This window comes from Schistocerca serialis, chromosome 6 (genome assembly GCF_023864345.2).
Source record: "Schistocerca serialis cubense isolate TAMUIC-IGC-003099 chromosome 6, iqSchSeri2.2, whole genome shotgun sequence".
Taxonomy (NCBI): domain Eukaryota; kingdom Metazoa; phylum Arthropoda; class Insecta; order Orthoptera; family Acrididae; genus Schistocerca; species Schistocerca serialis.
Genome location: NC_064643.1, coordinates 671,060,722 through 671,080,938, shown reverse-complemented (window position 1 = coordinate 671,080,938; position 20,217 = coordinate 671,060,722). Strand labels below are relative to the sequence as shown.

General features: G+C 40.0%; 1 protein-coding gene across 1 annotated transcript in view; it reads right to left on the bottom strand.

Annotated features, from left to right (window-relative positions):
- LOC126485023 (uncharacterized) overlaps positions 1–20,217 on the bottom strand; it is a 220,441-nt gene that overhangs the window by 31,308 nt on the left and 168,916 nt on the right. Inside the window, exon 4 of the mRNA XM_050108628.1 lies at positions 14,442–14,550. Within this exon, the coding sequence (XP_049964585.1) occupies positions 14,442–14,550 (109 nt within the window). The remainder of the gene's footprint in view (positions 1–14,441; positions 14,551–20,217) is intronic.

The following is a 20,217-nucleotide window of genomic DNA, read 5'->3' as shown; positions in this document are numbered from 1 at the left end:
TAGCTGCTGTTACCACTGCGGAAAGGCCTTTGGCATCGTCAACCACTAGACATTTCTTTAAGGAGCTCATTAATTTGCCAGTGCTTTGTATCTATAATCACGAAACAGAGTCTTTCATTCATGAAAATTTCCACATTTGTACAAAAAAAGTTGTTCACCACCATAATAGTCGACCTTCCAACGGCATATTTGTAGTTGATCAAGGCTTTGTAGAGGACATAGAAGTGTAATGTATAAGGGAGTACGTCTGTACGAGAAGATACCTGAAAGTGTAAAGTCTTTCCAGAGAGGATTCGGATGCAAAATAGACTCAATGCTTCAGAAACACTGCTTCTGTTCTGGAGAGAAATGAATATTAATCTAAACCAATTTGTGTCATATACATTAAAGTGTATATTACTATTTCACTTTCACTTGACTGACTTGCCTCACTTCACAAATGTAACTTTTGGTTTCTTGTTATGACTTATTTGCACACATGACACCATAATGTAAATAGTGTATACGTGTATATGTTCTGTAATCTTTGCCTCACGACTGCATGTGCATATATCTAATAACAACATATAATTTATGTAGCTGCAGATCTAAAAAATGTTTATACTTACGCATGTATGTAAATGAAGATCTCAAAGAGGTATTGATTTATGTATGTACGTAATTTAAAGTGTGACTTATATCTATGTGTAGCAACACAACGAGAATTCTGATACTAGTAAAATATTAAATCAAATGAAATGAAATCAAACCACTTGGTTATGTTGCTGTACGTTTTACCAGAAGACATAAGCACGTCTCAATAAATCGAACTCATCAGAATTTCATGCCATTGATCTAGCGTTTTTGCAGTTACCACGACGATTCCTTTTGTAATGGAAGAGTGATGAAACTTACTCATTTCTGTCAATGTTACTGCCAAATCGCTGGTTTCAAGAACAAGGCCTACAACTATATTGTGAAGTTATTTGGAAACGTTTTCTCACCTTGTTGTAAATTGGAATTCTAACGAAATTAATTAAGCTTTATTATATTTCCTTGTCACCGTTTTATCTCAGATCGCTTGGATACTCATCTGTAGATTAGTCGTATTTTCAAGTTCAGAGATATTAGAATAGCGGAGAAAGAATATCAGTAGCAGAATTTAACCAAGGGAACAAGCGTTAAGTTTCCATCAATAATGGAAGGTTAATTCTGGGTACTCTAGAAAGCCACAATTGCAAGAACGGCGATATTGACAGAGGACAGCTCAGATTATGGGGAAACCTGATTACAATGAAACCGAAATATGAATTGAAAAGAAGGAAGGTGAGAAGATTAGGGTTAAACGTCACAGCGACTGCGACTTCATTAGAGCCGAAGTGTGAATTTGGCGTGAATCCACTTTATTAGCTGGTGATTATCATACATCTGTAACAATAGTGTTTCTTACATCACACGATATTGCTTTGCAAATTGGTCTCCAGTACATGTGATGCAATTTCCTCAACTTTTATCACAACTCTTCAATCGTCTTGAAGAATGTGAAGTCACTACTAACGAGCACTTCTTTCATCTCTACATCCTATTTCACCTCTTCAGTATCAGAAATTCAACATTACCAAAGACAGTATTTTATTGATCCAATTTAAGACTGCAAACGATGGTTATAGGGTGCCAAGATGTCTGAGGGTAAATCAAATTCAGCTAAACTCGGATTATTCCTTCTTTGTTAAGTAAAAAATAGTAGCGTATATAGCTCCTCTTATTTTGTGGGAGAAATTTATTTCTTCAACCTAACCAGCATTTGAAGTAAGTGAATGACACGTAGAGAAAGAGTATATTTTATCAGTGCCTCATTTTGTACTAGAATCGCGACGTTGCACACATTGTTTTTCTCTTTATCCTTCGTGTTATAATCCTTGCGAGGAAAACTGATGAGCTACTTGATTGAGAAGTAGCGGCTGTGGTCTCGGAAACTGACCTACTGCCAGCAGGGCGATGTGCTGAGCACACGCCCCTCCACACTAGCATCCAGTGACCCATATGGACTGATGATTACACGGCGGCCGGTAGGTACCGTTGGGCCTTCTTGACCTGTTCGGAAGGAGTTTGGTTTAGTTTTATAATTGTATACAAATGCGTTCAGGCACTGATGTTAGTAGATCTTGATGCAATGCTCTTGGAGAATCTAATTTCCGGGTTTCGTTTCGCATTCCCTGTTGAAGTAAAGATTGATTGGAGTTACTGAACTATAGGATAAGTTTGTTTATGTAATCCACAAATTTTCGGGTCAACTCCCCACGTTTCTGTGCATTGTCAAATTGTCGCTTCGTTTGAAATTTCGTTATCTAACGTCTTCTAATTCTATAAAACTGTTTGAAGTTATTCAGCCATCCTCTGCTTGCCTTGAAGTCACTGAGATCTGTTTCGCGGAATGTGATGTGCATAATGTAGTAGCTCACCATCAGGTACGTCCTGTAAATTGTATCAAACATTCTTCAAACTCGCAAACACCAGTTTTGTATCAAGTGCGCCTTGTCCTCCCTTGAACACCCATAATTTTGCTTACGCACTACATTGACATCTATCAGCGGACTTATATGTTAATAATATTTTTAATATGCTGCGAAAGTTCTTCCATATACGTAATTATGTTTATTGCCCACTCCCTGGCCAACGATTTTCCTGTACTACGGTTCACTGGAAACTGCAATTGTGACTCCCTGTCCGACAAAGATTGTGAACTACGTAGATCGAAACCTCTTTCATTATCTCTTTCACTTATTAATCTCGTATCGTCATCAGTGTATTCTTCATGTACATTTTCCGCACAATGGAGCACTTTGCACTGACTCAACTTGAAGAAAGGCTAATATTTCATCCGCCACTTCTTGCTCACTCTGTGAGATTCCTTGGGTTTCTTCCAGACGAACTGTCAACTTCGGCAACTATTGTTGTAGATATATTGCAGTACCTTCTGTGTTTATAGTTGCCATTACTCTGCTTTGTATCAACACTACTCTCACTGTAACACCGTTGTGATTTACTCGTCGACTGGGCATCTATGGTCCAATGCCTCGTAAAGTACCCACCATTGGATAATGCCATCCCCCCCCCCCCCTTCCGCCCACTCATGCCATTAGCAGCCAATATTGTGGTTGCACGGTAGACAGCGGCCGAGCGGTTCTAGGCGCTACAGTTTGGAACCGCGCGACCGCTACGGTGGCAGGTTCGAATCCTGCCTCGGGAATGGATGTGTTTGTTATACTTAGGTTAGTTAGGTTTAAGTAGTTATAAGTTCTAGGGGACTGATGACCTCAGGTGTTAAGTCCCATATTCTTCAGAGCCACTTTTTTTGCGTGGTAGACAGTATGTGGGGCCCCAAACTTCACCGGGCTTGTGCGACCACACACTAAAGGGGTCCCTTCTCAGCCAACTGTTAAACCCATATTCGACCATTAATGGAGTCCCGATTTCCTTCCCGACCAAAACGTTCCCGTCCCTCGTGATTGCTAGACTATCATGTCCTTCCTCATACTGTGTTGTTAGTCAAAATCCTTATATACCCGCCTCTTCATCTTCTGCTTATGATGTTGGCATGCGTACCTGAATTATTTACGTTGGCGGAAGTTTGTTATCGCTTCTGTTAAAAACAAAGCTGTCTCTAGATTTTTCAACGTAATTCAATGCCCACTATACTGCCATTATGATATTTTACATTGCTGTTGATAATGCCCTACATTCGTCTGACTCGAAAGCCTAAACTTGTTTTCATTTCACCTCACAAACTCTCACTGTGTTTAGTTTCACCCTTTGCCTATAGCTAAGAAACGAAATTGTAAATAAAGTAATCAGTCGTTAGCCGACGCTGAGACTGGCCGCGCCATTACGGCTCCTGCTTGAGCAGGCAGTGCTTTTTGCGGGGGACTGTTGCTCGGCTCGGGGCTGGCCGGCTGTTTTTATGAGGCGCGCAGCCGCCCCCCCTGCAGACTCCACCCTCTCTGCTAAGGCCGAGAGGTGGCCTGAATCCTAAGCAGGGATGCCAAGTCCATGACTCATTCGCAGCGGTTGAAAGCTCGTTTGCTCCAGATTCCTTCTTCTAGCAAACAATAAATCTGTTGCTCCGGTTGACAGTGATTCAACAAAAAATCGGGTAACGGGAATTCACCTGGTCTCTAAATCTCAAAGTGACTTTTGATTTCTCTGAAATTATTTGTATCGATTGAGACCATTTATTGCCTCGAAAATCATCTACAGCAAATAAAATCACAATGCATAGTGATATTCAGTAAATATCATGCTAGATCACGTCACTGCTCGTTGATTCCCCGAAGAAGAATATGAATTGTCGATGTTCTTTATTACATATATATTAACTACAGAGTTTTTATCTAGTTTTTGTGTTAAATATTGTCTGATTATGTACCCCCAGTGAAAACCCTTGCATAAGGAAGAACCTGACATTTGTATTTACTGGACAATTATATTTCTTAGCGTTCCCTGTGCAATTATTTTTGAAACCAGAGAAATCTCCCGACTGAACTGTAACTACTGATGATGCCAGTTGCTCAGGGAATGAAACAGTCGAAAGAATATCCGAAATAATTGTAACGTATAAGCAACAAATATGTAACGTAGCTACAGCCAATACTGCCTATGCTCATCTGTCAAACTGGAATCCATAAGCAGCCCGAGTTATCAGTAAAAGGAATCTAACCTGCATAACACTCTGTGCGTGTTGTATGAGTGTCAGTTTCACTGTCATTTAAGCCGCCAACAGATCTCCAGTTGAAAAACTTAAAACTAACATTTGGATAAGCTATCTGACTGCGTCTTTGAACAATAATATACAAGTGATGCAGAATCTGACATGTGAAAAGGACTTTAATGGAATAGAGTACACGACATGTTGTTGTGTATCAGTGTCTCTGTTTTGGGCCTAGGTTTTACACTCACCTTATTAGATAACTACCTTTTTCCAGGTGGTTTACAGCAATGTGCAGCAGCATGCAGTAGCAACGGCTAAAGCTTATTGTTACTAAGAATGAATTTAATAAAAGTGAGTTTGCTTGGGTCCTGTTAACTACTAAGTAACCTTTGAGAAGGTATTTTATTAATTAAGTCTATTTAAAACGTCAGAATCATTATGAACAAGCATTGATAATGACAATGACAAATAACATACGTTTCAATAATGGCTGAATGCCAGATTAATAAAATATTTCAATTTCAAAGTTACATTAACATTTAGTTAAAACAGCTTATTAGTTAGATGTGGAGAAAAGTTATTATTATTTCGAGAATAAGGAGGCTTCTTTAACTGACAAGCAAAACATGGGATTATTGCAAACTCGGATTAACAATCTCCATCCTAACACTGTAATTGCTTTGGTGCTATGCTAGTGGATTTTACCTTTGAATTCCATCTTCAATCGTAGTTAAGCCATATAAATCCCTTCTTGCTACATAAATGAAATAAGGCCTTGAGTGTGGTAAGATCTGCCATCACCGAAGTGAGGGCAGCGTGGCACGTCTTCTGTCTCCAAGCTCTCGACCGACTCTACTCTCCCACTCTCGCAGACAGACCTCGTCTCACAACAATGCTTAGAATCACGCTCCCATGTTTCGCCCTCAGATTGTTACTATCGATATCTGAGTGCTTGAACAATACAAGGAATAGCGTTACGTTGGACCTTGTTTTCGATGTAATGCAGAGTTATGACACACTCCTTACATGATGTGTGTGTCAAATGCGCAAATGGATAAATTTAAATCATTGTGTGAAATAAATATCTCGTAATTATTTGGGAAACACCATATTTCTACCATCTTGAGCAGCAATTGAATAATTGGTTACTCCAGTCGAATCAAACCCGCTGCAACTGTGGTCAATCCTTTATTGAAGCAAGACCGGTTTCGTAACTTAAATTACTTCATTGTTAAACTTAATTTTTGTTGCTACTCTTGCAAGAGCCTTCTTGAAATTCAGATACTTATAAAATGCACTTTTCGCCGAGCCTGGCAGCCTTTAACAAACATTTATTGGACGGGCGTCCAAAGTTCCCCATAATTATTGAAACCTGCTGTGGGTGCTGGAAATACCTCATTTAAGGCACGAGCGGTTTCATAATTGAAATTGTATTATTACGTGAAAATATTTGATTGAACCTAATGTTGTTTATTCACAGTCAGTATTTCATTAAACCTAATGTTTTTCTAATAATTTTCGCGTGTACAGGAGGAACCCAGAGACATTCTGTCTCGATATTTCAGCCCATAAACGTCTCGCCATCTTCAGATTATTAGAAAACTACTGTAGAGCCCAGGTACATTTACGATATTTATGCCGCATGTCGAGCATGTGAAATGTGCTAGCGTCTTTCGGCGTGTGAGATCAAGTTCTGAGTGCTGCCCTCGGTGTTGGAAGTGAGAGGTGATCTAATCATGAAGTGTCCAATGACCCCTTCTGTTCTGCAGTGACTGGATAATTTCTGATACAGAATTTCAATTTTTATCCAGAGTAGAGGCGTTGTCACGATTTGTAAAATTATCGGCAAGCTGTATTTCCACCAATTCTTTGACTACTGAATCCAAAAATTTTGAAATCTGAAGCTAAATTTTTGTCCCGTGAGAATGCAGGGTTTTGCTACTGTTTATTTCAACCGTTGCTGAAGACGGTTGTGTCTTTCCTGTTCTGTACAACGCTCCTGGGCAGGTCGCATTGGCCGATATATGCAACACTCACAGGGAATTTTGTAAACAACCGGTTTCTTGTCTTCAACGAATTCAACCAGGGCCAACTTCTTCGCTCGTGGAGGGAAGGTAACCTTGATTTTTTCCCTAAGTAATATGCCTATTTTGGAAAACACATTACCGGCATTTGGAAGGAGCACAGTAGGTTTATAGTCGTCATCATTGTCCTCTGTGCGTTGCTTCTTGTTATTATAGCTATGCGTGGTCTTCCGTATTTGCCATGAAGTGTAGCCATTCTGTTTAAAACGTTTCCCAAGATTTCTAATTCTGCGCGGAGGTTTTCACTGTCGGATATTACGTGCCCTAGGTGTATGAAGCTACTGAGAACATTGGCGGTTTCTAAGGGCTGATGGCAGATAGACGTCTGGAGATTTCTGTGTGCGTTCGTTTTCTGTACGTTGAATGTCCCAATGACCAATCTTTCTCACGGCGTCCTAGCGTCTCTAGAAAGGAAAAAATCCCATCTTTCTCTATCTCCATCGTAAACTTAATGTTATCGCACAATGAGTTTAACTGACAAAGGGATTTCTTCAGTTCTTGTCTGCCATTAAGCTAAACAATAAAATTACGTAAGCTCAGAAAACCGTGGCCTTTAAAACAGCGGACTCAAGGGCTTTCTCCCCAAAGTTATCCATAAAATGATTAGCCACCACAGGTGACAAAGATCTCCCCATGGCGACGCCGTCTGTTTGTTCATAGAATTAGTTATTAGATAAGTAGGTTGAGGAGAGAGCATGTTCAAATTAGGCCGCCAGGTCGGCGCTGAGTAAGTTACCAATAAGATGTAACATGTTCATTAAAAGTATTTTGACCAAAGTGAGATCACATGAAAGCTATCTAGTAAATTGGAGCCGAAAAGATTCGCTGACTTCAAGCGACTTACAAAATCCACAGAATTACATATATTGTGACAACACTTTCTCATACACGGCTACAGTAGAGAGGCCTGATTTTTAGCAGTAAAATAGGTAGAGACAGAAATATTACTCACTATTAATTGTAGTGGTAAACCTCCGTTGTGACTCTTGGGAAGACCGTATAGTCTCGGTGGTACTGCACTGTATCGTCCCAACTTCATGCCAACTTGTTTAGTTAGAGAACTGTTGTTCGGAAGAGTAGTTGTTTTTCTTGAGATACGACTTGTTGAGTCCTTTTAGACTTTGCTGTAAGTACCTACCAAGAGGCCAAGACCACACAATACAGTACTACCAAGACTATTTAGTTTTCCCAAGATTGACAAGGATGGTGTCCCACTACTATGTGCGTAATATTGGTGCCTTGACCTATTCTACTGCAAAAATTTGGCCTGTCTATTCAAGTTGTATATGGATAAGTGCTGGATTTTGTCAATCGCTTGAAGACAGCTAGGCTTAGCCATTCGGATTTACTAGTCAGCTTCGATGTGGTCTAACTTTTTACCAGTGCCTTTAATTATATGGTTGCCCAAGCATGTAATTCGCGCTAATAGTTAGAAGCTGGCTGCAGTATGTAATTGTGTTGATATATTTTAGTATTGATAGCAGTGATATATGATAGATCTTATCTTATTTGGATGTCATCTAAGTCGGGTTAAATTTACTGTGCTAATAAATACTTATATCAAGTATAAATAAACGTCGATTTTAAATACATTGTAAGAATTAAGTGAGCAATTTTTGAAAAAAGGCTATGATCATGGATTTTTAGTTGTCTTTTAAAAATGTAATAAATGTAAACCTAAAAAAACATTAATCTGATACCATAAGCTTACATTTGCACACATCACCATCAGAAAAAGTATTATTTCTTTCTCAAGTTGCTTCACATTCGGGAATAAAACTTTCGTCCAGAAAGTGTACAATAAAGTTCGTTTACATCCCTCTATGATCACGAACATCTGGTCCTTAGACTAACCGTTTAGGTCAGCGAAGACAACATTAAGCTAGGTTTCAAAATATGTCCTAATGTAATGAAGCCAAAGTTACATTAATACGTTTAAAAACAAAACTTACGACGGTCGTCGTTGAAAGAAACTGGTAGTCTGAGACCAAAAAGCTTTGTAATTATACATGGAAATAAAAAGAATATATTCCAATGATGTTGCTGTCTGTGACCATGAATTTAGAATGGTTCAAATGGCTCTGAGCACTATGAAACTTAACATCTGAGGTAATCAGTCCCCCAGAACCACTCAAAAGTAACCAACCGAAGTTCATCGCACTCATTCATGCCCGAGGCAGGATTCGAACCAGCGACCGTAGCAGTCACGCGGTTCCAGACTGAAGCGCCAAGAACTGCTCGGCCACAGCGGCCGGCATGCATTTAGAATTTCACAGATAGGGTGGCTGGAAACACTTGCGCATTCACTCAAAAAGCCTTCCACCATTCACGTTTCTGATGCTGGATGAAAAACGCACTCGTATACAGCCTACAAAAATGTGAATCGCTAGAAGGGAGAGGGAAACGAAATGAAAATTTGACAAGGCTGCAGGGCATGCCACATTATTTCAGTCATTACCACACTGAGTAAAATTTACATAGAATATAGGGGATATTCGATCACTTATCAGCAAGATGTTTCACACACTGTAGCCTAGATGCGTGCACTTATTCGCCAGGAAAGAGTGTCACCCAGCCATTGTACCGTGTCCTTACGCCAGTGAGACCACCACTGTTGTAAATCGTGAAATTCCATCCCCCTGCGGACTTTAGAGAGCGGTTGACAGTATAATTAATGTAAATGGAACACCACAGAAGTAATTTCAAAGTGATTTTTATTCATATGACTAGTTTCAACGCTAAATTTGCGTAATCTTCAAGTACTATATAGTTTCGTCGCCTGTATCTCGTAGCTTAGTTGATAAAAAAAATATAATATGCCACAACTGTTGTAACGTCATAAAAGGAACAAAATATAACTAAAGTACCCCATAAGTGAACGCATCAATATGTGGATCCACTTTATATATATAATTCTTTTTTTTTTTGTAGAAACCTGATACTTAAAATGAATAAAAATAAACGAACATAAAAATACACAGCAGAGAAACGTCTTTGAGTAATCATACGTGTGGTTATTGGCTTGTGTGAAAAAACTGGAAACTTCTATTGGCTTATTTTAAAACTGTGGCGGTCTACAACAATGTAGTCTCCAACAACTGTGGCTATTGAAAAGGCAAGATATTAAACTTGTCAAACTGAAACGTATGCAGTGATAGACAACAAACATAAATCGTAAAAGTTTGTGGAAGTGGCGTACGGTACGAAAAAAAAATTAGCAAGGAACTCAGGTGGTGCGGGTCAACAGCAAGCAAAGTATAAACCCATAACATTATACGTAAATATGAGGTTTGGGGTATACGACCTGCAAGCAGAAAATATTTATGCAAAAGATACATAAAGAGCTAAGAATAAATTATGCTACTTAATGCATTTGTCAAGATCAAATGTGGGTACGTCGAATATAGAAACCATAAAGGTCAAATTGAGCCCATATCTATGATATAAAAATCGTAATGGCTAAGCCAAATGAAGAAAAAACCGGGATGCAAAATGTGCCTAATACTACTTAAGCAAAACATGGGAAAATTATTGTACCACGTTTCACGCAAAATCGCAAAAAACTGATAAACTCTAAGCAAATACGTAGCACATAAACCTCTGCACCGGCGACAACATTTAAGTAGCAGCGAAAAATACCATATAAAGAAACATTAAGTCCGCCATTGTTTATGCTACACATAACTACTTGAACGGATAAAGAATAAATTAACCTTCTATCTTAAAGAAAAATTCTAACAGAGAAAGACGCGTACAACCAATCCTCCATATCACATATGAACATACTTCCATATTCGTAAAGGATAGGAACTCACATGCCAGTGTTCACCTAATCCAGAAAACACAGTCACGAAAATGTAATTAAGAAGATGGGGGTAGGTGGATGGATTAATGTAGCTATTAGGATTCATGTTATAATGAAACAAATAAACCAAAAGGCAGCACATGCACGAATCTGTGTTAAAAGTACTTGTAATTTGAACATCAAAAGTACAGAGCCAGTATGACTCTAAATTGAAGACGATATTCTCATACCCAAGCTAGTCGGAACTCTTCCTACACATTTTTCTACTTCGTATCTCAGGATAGTTTTCTTAGTGGTTTCGTGAGGGTCCAGGTCTAAATTGCGTTTCTTTTTCCATGTGATTCCCTGTATGTAAATGTCCACACCACCAGTACATATAATGCAACTACCAACTTTTTGAAATTATATTCTTGCTGCACATATTTGCACATTTATAAATAAGGCGTTCCTCAGCGTGGAACTTCCAAAAGTACTTTATGTTCTATTATCATGTACATCTTTCTCGCACAATTTGCTGTAACACATAAGATTGATCAGTTTTGTCTCTGCCATATGAGGTAAGAGTTTAACGCGTTACCAGATAGTGTTCCATACTTGGCTCCCACTTTTGATCAATCATTGGTTATGGGCAGACAGATACAGAGGTATACGACGTCCTAGTACCACAGGAGGTACATTGGTTGTGTGATTATTCATCCAATTTTACGAATAATAATTTTTATTAAATGTGGATTAGATACAAATACATGGTTTTTGGATATATTTCTGTTTTACTTCCCTTACAAATTAGGAGTCTTTGCTTCAGTATTTATAGAATATTCTATCAGGTCTTGGAGGAATATAAACATATTGATAACTTGAATACAACTTATTAATGTCCAACAATAATATTTATTAGTTCGTTATGAACCTGTTTTCGGCTTCTTAAGCCATCGTCAGAAAACTTAATGCTTAACGTCAAGAATTCATAGCTGTACAAAGAATGATGTACAAAAATATGTGCCATTTTTTGGCTATATCGATTCAAAACACAAGCGTGGCGTAATATCTAAAGAGACACTGAACAAATAAATCTAACGTTGCAGTATATTCAGATATTAAAGTGGTGGGAGTGTATAAAACAGCAATGTTCTATTAGTGAGTAATTGTACCGCTTACCATGTCATATAGACAAACTAGTGAATGTGATGAACAGACAGAATAAAGGGAGAAAGACATATATGGAATGTGAGTGTGGAACAGTTATAACAAGCTTATTAGGTAATGGTAAGAGGAATAACTGCCTGCTACTGTAATAAAGGTGAACAATGAAACTGTGTTCGGTCCTTAAGGAACAGTTTAGGATTCTTTGATTGGTGTCTGTTAAGGACAGAATTTCAAGTAATATTAGTTTTCCATTTTTAGTTCCTTCACTAAGTATCGAAAACGTAGTGCACATGGCACCTGAGATTGCAACATTCACAATTATTTACAAATCTTATACATGAACGTTTTTTCTTGCAGGTCATCTATCGCAGACCTCATATTTACATATAATGTTACGCGTTTATATACGATTGCAGTTGAGCTGCAGCACGTGGGTTCCTTGCTACCATTTTCCGTACCGTAAGCCACTTCCACCAACCTTTACGTTTCATGTTTCTTGTCTATCACTGTATGATCAAGTTAGATATTTTGTATTTTCACTATTATCAGTTGTTGCAAATTACATTGTTGTATACCGCCATAGTTTTATAATAAGCTAACAGTTACCTTATAAGGTTCCACATTTTTTCGCATTAGCATGTTTTTATGTTAAATTACTTTAATCCATTTTATGAATCAGGTTTCAATAAAAAAAGGAATTTTATGTGTTCCCATGTATTCCTGTGTACACTCATAGGGTACCTTGGTTGTATTTTGTTCCTTTCATGAAGGTACAACAAGTGTGGTATACTATATTTTACATAAGTTAAGTTATGAAGTACAAACGTTACAAGTATATAAGTTGCTTTTTTGATAAACAGGTCATGAATATGTCGCAAATGCAGCGTTGAAACCCGTCGTCTGGATAATTCGTACCTCTAAAATATGACTGTGGTGTTCCATTTACATTACTGTGGTACCTGGTCCTTGACATCCCGGTTACTGGCACTGTGGCAGAGATAAGGTCCATGCTGCTCCCACACACTGGAGACAGATCTGAGGGTCTAGGTGGCCACGGAAGTACCTCAACACTACCCAGACACTTTACAGAAACAAATACCAACAGTGCACGAGCATTGTCTTGTTGTCTACCATACTGCCGTATAAGAGGTTACACTTAAGAACGCAGTATGTCCGCGACGTACCATTGTGCCAAAGTTTCTTCGATCACTTCTAACCTGGACCTGAAGTCGTACCTGACGGCTGCCCACTCCATGGCGCCGGGCATAACCCTGTGCATTGCAGCACAATCAGCAGTCGTGATAATCTAATATATAAGAAACTATCGGCCTCGATTGCGGTAGTAAATCGAACCTTTACCTAGGTTTCAGCCCAAATAGTTGAGCCTTCTTCAGAAGATATAATAATTTGTTTATGTGGGCTGTTTTAGTTTTATTTCTAGACCATGCCCACTTAGACAAATTATAGATTCAGATAATCTTCTGAAGAAGGCTCAATTATTTCGGCTGAAACCTAGCTAAAGGTTGATTTCATTTCTGTAATCGAGGCTCATAGTTTCTTATATGTAACACTGTGCCTCTGCCAAAAATTGGTAGAACGGGACCTCTCCCCTGGTCGTCGCCATGGTCGCTGACCATGTTCATCTGGAGTGATGCAGAACCAAACGACTACTTCACCCAATACGCCTCAGTTCATCGGTAGTTGATGCTTCCCAGACACAGCATCATTCCAAATGCACCTGTTCTGCAGGTCTCCGACCAGTGGTATGTGACGACACAGAGAGCTGCAGTTAGTCTCTTACTTGTTCTCAGATGGCATATTCAGAGGTGATGGGGTTACAATGTGCTTGGTGCGCAGTACAGAAATCCTGTCTTTGTGAGGATCTCATGTGGCCGTCAAGTACCATGACAGCGATGATGCCTGCTCTGACGCTACCATACATTCGAAGATCGGGCCACTGTCTCATCAGGTTGCCTCACAAATCTAAATATTACACGATCCGCTAGCAGAAAAATAGAGACCCAATATGATGCTCCCTTGAAACCGTATCAGGTGCTGATGAGCAGTCTCACACAAGTTTGCTTCATGTTTGTGTTCCTCACAGTGATCACTCAAATTGTGACGCGGTTCACGGCCCTTATGTAGCCAATCAAGCTTGGTAATCACACTAAATATGGATAAAGCTAGTGCACTCTGGTGACCATTCTACGTGTCGCTGAGGACTGCAACTCTTTAATCAATTACATAGCCACTGATGGTGTGTACGTGTACGAAGGTACACTGAGGTAGTACCATGTCTTCTGGGTACTTCACTTTATTTGTCGGACAGTGTTTTCAGAATGACTGTAAGAAATTTCAAACATTACGAGTTGCAAATGTCGTGGAAGGTAAATATCCTCAACAAGTTATCTAACAATCACGCTGCGGTCACGGCGGCAAAATCATTCGCAAGGAATGCGACAATCACACCAACTTGACGTCTACAGCATTGTTGATACAGCAATGGCTCGGTTACCCACTGGGCGAGTGCAAATCAAATATTTTCATTCATTGTACGATCCCTTTAAATCGCCCGAAGAATGAGCCACAGTTCACACCACCGATAGAATGGTGGGTGTGAATCGGACCTGAGACGTACATTGGAAGTTTGTTATTTTGATACTTTGTTGAGCACTAGTTAGCAGCCTCACGTACTTGGTGTTAATCTGCAGGCACTTACCGACGAGCTGCAGCTCCACGAAGAGACTGCTGGGCGGGTGTGTTGACACCTGGCACTCATACAGGCCAGCGTCGCTAGGCTCCGAGAAGCGCACGTGCAGCGCCCAGTCCTGTAAAACACGTCAGCCTCATGAGGAACGCTGTGAGAAAAGCAGTTCTAGGCTAATAAAAGTTATTTTGCATTCTTTATCGCTGTAATCCAAGTCATCAAAATTCGAATACCGGACCTGAGATTACACAAATGAAATAAAGATATTAGATGCCAGTGATCACTGATTTATACCAGTGGGGCAAGTAGAAAACTTCTGCCCGACTGGTATTCGAACCTGGGCCTCCTGCTAACTAGGCAGAATATGCCGGCCAATACGTCATCCGGACACAATGATTACCGCAACTGCATAGCACCCTTCCAGGCATACCAAACTCCTCAGCTTATATCACACACTACTTATGTAATGTCCCAACCCATTAGGCTCATAATCCGCAAGATTTTAACGATTCCTTTAAGGTAATAGGGTGGTCCATCGATCGTGACCGAGCCAAATATCTCACGAAAGTACGAAATAAGCGTTAAACGAAAAAACCCAACAAGACGAAACTTGTCTAGCTTGACGGCGCTATGGTTGGTCCGCTAGATGGCGCTGCCATAAGTCAAACGGATATCAACTGCAGTTTTTAAAATAGGAACCCCCATTTTTATTAGCTATTCGTGTAGTACGCAAAGAAATAAGAATGTTTTAGCTGGACCACTTTTTTAGCTTTGTGATAGATTGCGATGTAATAGTCACAAACATATGGCTGACAGTTTTAGACGAACAGTTGGTAACAGGTATGTTTTTTAAATTAAAATACAAAACGTAGCTACGTTTGAACAATTTATTTCGGTTGTTCCAGTGTGATACATGTACCTTTGTGAACTCATCATTTCTGCGAACGCCTGCTGTTACAGCGTGATTACCTCTGAATACCACGTTAATGCAATAAATGCTGAAAATGATGTCCGACAACCTCAATGCATTTGGCAATACGTCTAAGGAATCTCAACAGCGAGTAGTTTGCCTTTCGTAATGTTCACACATGCACTGACAATGCGCTGACGCATGTTTTCAGGCGATGTCGGCGGATCACGATAGCAGGTATCCTTCAACTTTCCCCACAGAAAGTAATCCGGGGACGTCAGATCCGGTGAACGTGCTGGTCATGGTGTGATGCTTCGACGACCAATCCACCTATCATGAAATATGCTGTTCAATACCGCTTCAACCGCACGCGACCTATCTGCCGGACATCCATCATGTTGGAAGTAGATCGCCATTCTGCCAAGCAGAGAAATATCTTGTAGTAACATGGGTAGAACAATACGTAGGAAATCAGCATACATCGCACCATTTACATTGCCATCCATATAATGGGGGCCAATTATCCTTCCTCCCATAATGCCGAACCATACATTAACCCAAGGTCGCTGATGTTCCACTTGTCACAGCCATCACGGATTTTCCGTTGCCCAGTTGTGCATATTATGCCGGTTTACGTTACCGCTGTTCGTGAATGACTCTTCGTCGCTAAATAGAACGCTTGCAAAAAAATCTGTCTTTGTCTCGTAATTTCTCTTGTGCCCAGTAGCAGAAATGTACAGGACGTTCAGAGTCGTCACCATGCAATTCCTGGTGCATAGAAATATGGTACGGGTGCAATCGATGGTGATATAGCATTCTCGACACCGACGTTTTTGAGATTCCCGATTCTCACGCAGTTTGTCTGCTGATGATGTGCGGATTAGCCGCGACAGCAGCTAAAACACCTACCAGGGCTTGATCATTTGTTGCAGGTTGTGGTTGACGTTCCACATGTGGCTGAACACTTCCCGATTCCTTAAATAACGTAACTATCCGGCGAACGGTTTGGACACTTCGATGATGTCGTCTAGGATACCAAGCAGCATACATAGCACACGGCCGTTGGGCACTTTGGTCACAATAGCCATACATCTCTGGCCGGAGTGGCCGAGCGGTTCTAGGCGCTTCAGTCTGGAATCGCGCGATTACTACGGTCGCCGGTTTGAATCCTGCCTCGGTCATGGATGTGTGTGATGTCCTTAGGTTGGTTAGGTTTAAGTAGTTCTAAGATCTAGAGGACTGATGACCTTAGAAGTTAAGTCCCATAGTACTCAGAGCCATTTGAACCATTTAGCCATGCATCAACACGATATCGACCATTTGCGCAGTTGGTTAACGGTCCATTTTCACACAGGTAATGTATGACGAAGCAAATACCGTCCGCACTGGTGGAATGTTACATGATACCACGTACTCATACGATTGTGACTATTACAGCGCCATCTACAAAAAATCGGAAAAAGTGTCAAAATAAACCTTCATATTTCTTTACGTGCTACATGGGTATGTAATAAAAAATAGGGGTTCCTATTTAAAAAAACGCAGTTGATATCCGTTTCACCTGTGGCTGCGCCATCTAGCGGGCCATCCATAGCGCCATCTGGCTTCCCCATTCAAGCTAGACGAGTTTCGATCTTTGCAGTTTTCTTCGTTTGATGCTTAATTCGTGAGATATTTGGACCGGTCACTATCAATGGACCACCCCAGCGTGTGACAGGAGGCATGCCGGGATAGTGCAATGTGGGGACCACTAAGATTCGATGGCGTAATATGCAATACACAACACTACTGCCTAGTAAGCAGGAAACCTGGGTTCGAATAAAACTATGGCACAAATTTTCATCTTGCCCCATTGATATAAATCTATGTTCAATGACAGACAGTGTCTTTAATTCCTCTGTGTTTTGATTCATAGTGGCTGGAGGATCAAAAAGGTATCCACTGTTTCAGACATGTTCAAAAGAACAAACAACACATGTATAGAACCTGAAACTGTTGACTGATCCACTCAGATATTACTAGGATAAAACAAAGTTTGCATTTTTGGCGAATATTCGCTTCAAACTCAGCGTTAGTATATATTGTCTAATACTCTTCCAGTGAACAGCTATCTTCCCAGAATGGCCATTCATATTCTTATGAAGAAACAGCGTCTGAAATTTTCCTCAGTTTCCTCACTTACTCAAAACGTATTTAGATGCTTGAATAGGTGGGGTGGAAATAAAGACAATTATATTTTAAACTCTTCAGTTCTCTAATTGCTAATGTATAGTCCATTATTCTAATCAATGATGAACAGTTTATCTTGTGGCCTTCCTATGCAAACTTATTGGGACATATTCGGTAAAGAGAATCGTACCTACATTTCGGAGAACAGTGACTATTACCTTTCCGTTAGATATAAATATCTCCGTCTTCCTCGGTGTTGCTTCCGTTCATTTCGTTGTCAACCACTTCACGTTGCGTGTGAAAATAATAGGACGACAACTCAAACGAAACAACAAACTAGCGCACCAAGTAATAGTTTGTAGTTAGTTTAGGCATGGCTGAGATGCTCAGTTAGCATTTCCATACACCTGAAATTAAGGGAAAATTGTCTACCTTACGCGAAGTTGGCGTAGAATACTTCATCTAGTAAAATATTACCATACTCTCTCATCTGGTACTCGTGTGATGTCAGCTATTTCATACGTTGTTAATATTCGAGCAATCAGTAATGAATGGTGCATTTAGTCCATGTTTCCTTGGGTCATTGCTGCTTTTGTGTTTTTTTTGTACTTCATTAGAGAGACAATAGTCGTTTTTCCGTACGGCAAGCTACTTTTTATCTACTGAAGGAAGTCGATCCCTTAAAAATGTTCACATACCATGCAAATAATGAATGAAGATGTCTGGTTTGTGGGGCGCTCAACTGCGCGCTCATCAGCGCCCGTACAAATTCCTAATCTGTACACAGGCCAGTCTAGCCAGTTTCACGAATGATGATGAAATGATGAGGAAAACACAAACACCCAGTCCCCGGACAGAGAAAATCCCCAACCCAGCGGTGAATCGAACCCCGTGATTCAGAGGTAGCAACACTAGCCATTAGATCAAATTATCAATCATACGAAGTCATAGCGTCCAGTATCTCTGTCAGAATCACAGTATACACAACATATCGCTTGCGCTTCTTATACCTAGTATATACTATATCTACAAATATCAAGAAAACAAAACTGAAGTGTTAACAGCATTATCTCTGTTGCGGACCGGATAATTTACCTTTACATTTTCCTTTCTTTCTGTACTACAGTCGGTATGGATTTTGTGAAGATGAAAACCATGAGCTATAACCAGATTTTTGCATTGACATGTGAAGGGATGTAACATCCGACAATGGCTTGAAGGCCCAAACAAGCCCGTACTGAAAACAATAAATGTTTTAAGTAAGACAAAACGATTACGATAGCGGTAGAATAGTCATTTAAACAGTGAACATATCTCTCATAGTAACCTGACACATTTCTGGAAAGATTTTGCTCAGCTGGCATTATTTTAAAGAGGGATTGAGAGTGGTATAAGAGTGCGTTTTAATGAGAAAATCGGTACACCCAGAGATCCAAGTGAGTACACATTGGATATAAAGTGACGCTTAAAAACACATCGTTGTGTATGAATACCGGTTTTGTCATTTACGTCATGAAACACATGTCTTCATACCATGTCGCCAAATCAGCCTAGATCATTAGAATGTAGAACCGGTCTAACACACAAACTAGTATGAAAGAAAAATTCCTCTAGTGATCTCAATGACTAACATCGTACATAATACTAGGAAAACATGTCGATAATGAGCCATGCGCTGACAACCAATGGCGCTTTAACTCGATGGCAAGACAAGTTCACTTAAGTCCGGACCACAGCAGTTTAACGCACATAATAGCACAAATTATCAGTACAAACTAAATCCTTCAAACAGTATTATTTTCAGTAGCAATTAACGATATATCTTTACCGTAGCGTTCCGCTTTGTGCATTTGAAGCTGGGGAATGAGACGTGAGCATAACGCAGAGTAAAACAAAACTCCAACGGCCAAATTTTGTAGTCTGCTTGGAGATATTTTCTGAGTGTTTTGGTACAAGAGACAAGTGATCTTTGTGGATAGTTACTGGACAATAATAAAATAATGATTAAATGGATTTTTGTGACCTAAATAATGTTGTTCCAGTGAAAATATCTTCTCTGCAGCGAAAAAGCTTAAAGGTACCACACAAAACACAGAGTAATACAACAGATTTCACACGAGACAAGCACAAAACTACAACAGGTTACAGTCCTGCCAGTGTACAGTACAATACGAAACAAACGCCGAATTTCTCTCTTGCAGATATTGTTGAAAATACCAACCACCATGACTGCGGCAGTGTGTTCAGCGACGTACCGTCAAGTGTCTTACACAATCAAGAGACTCAGAGGATACGCGTAATATTTCCGCCTCTGAGACAATCCTAGCAACCAGGTCCACATCAGTATAAGCCGGAGTCTCGGAAAATTGGATCACTACGTGACCCTAGAAGAAAAGTGCTTAGGTGTCATGTCTAATAACCAAACTAGCGTGGAAGAAGACCTCCCACACAATCCGCTATCGCTCGATTAGTAGAAAGGGTATTCCCGTCGTGAAAAGAAAATGTATGTAACCACTTCGTTTCCTGGCAAGACAGTTGATGGCGTTGATGTTTTCACTGTTTAGGAGGTATTTTCAGTAGAATTGATACAGAGATAAATGGCACTAAGGAACAACCACCGAACTATTTTCGGCGAAGTCTCCGATCATCAGTATACCTAAGAAGGTAATATCTATTTATGAATTTGATACCGATGGCATACGGATATGG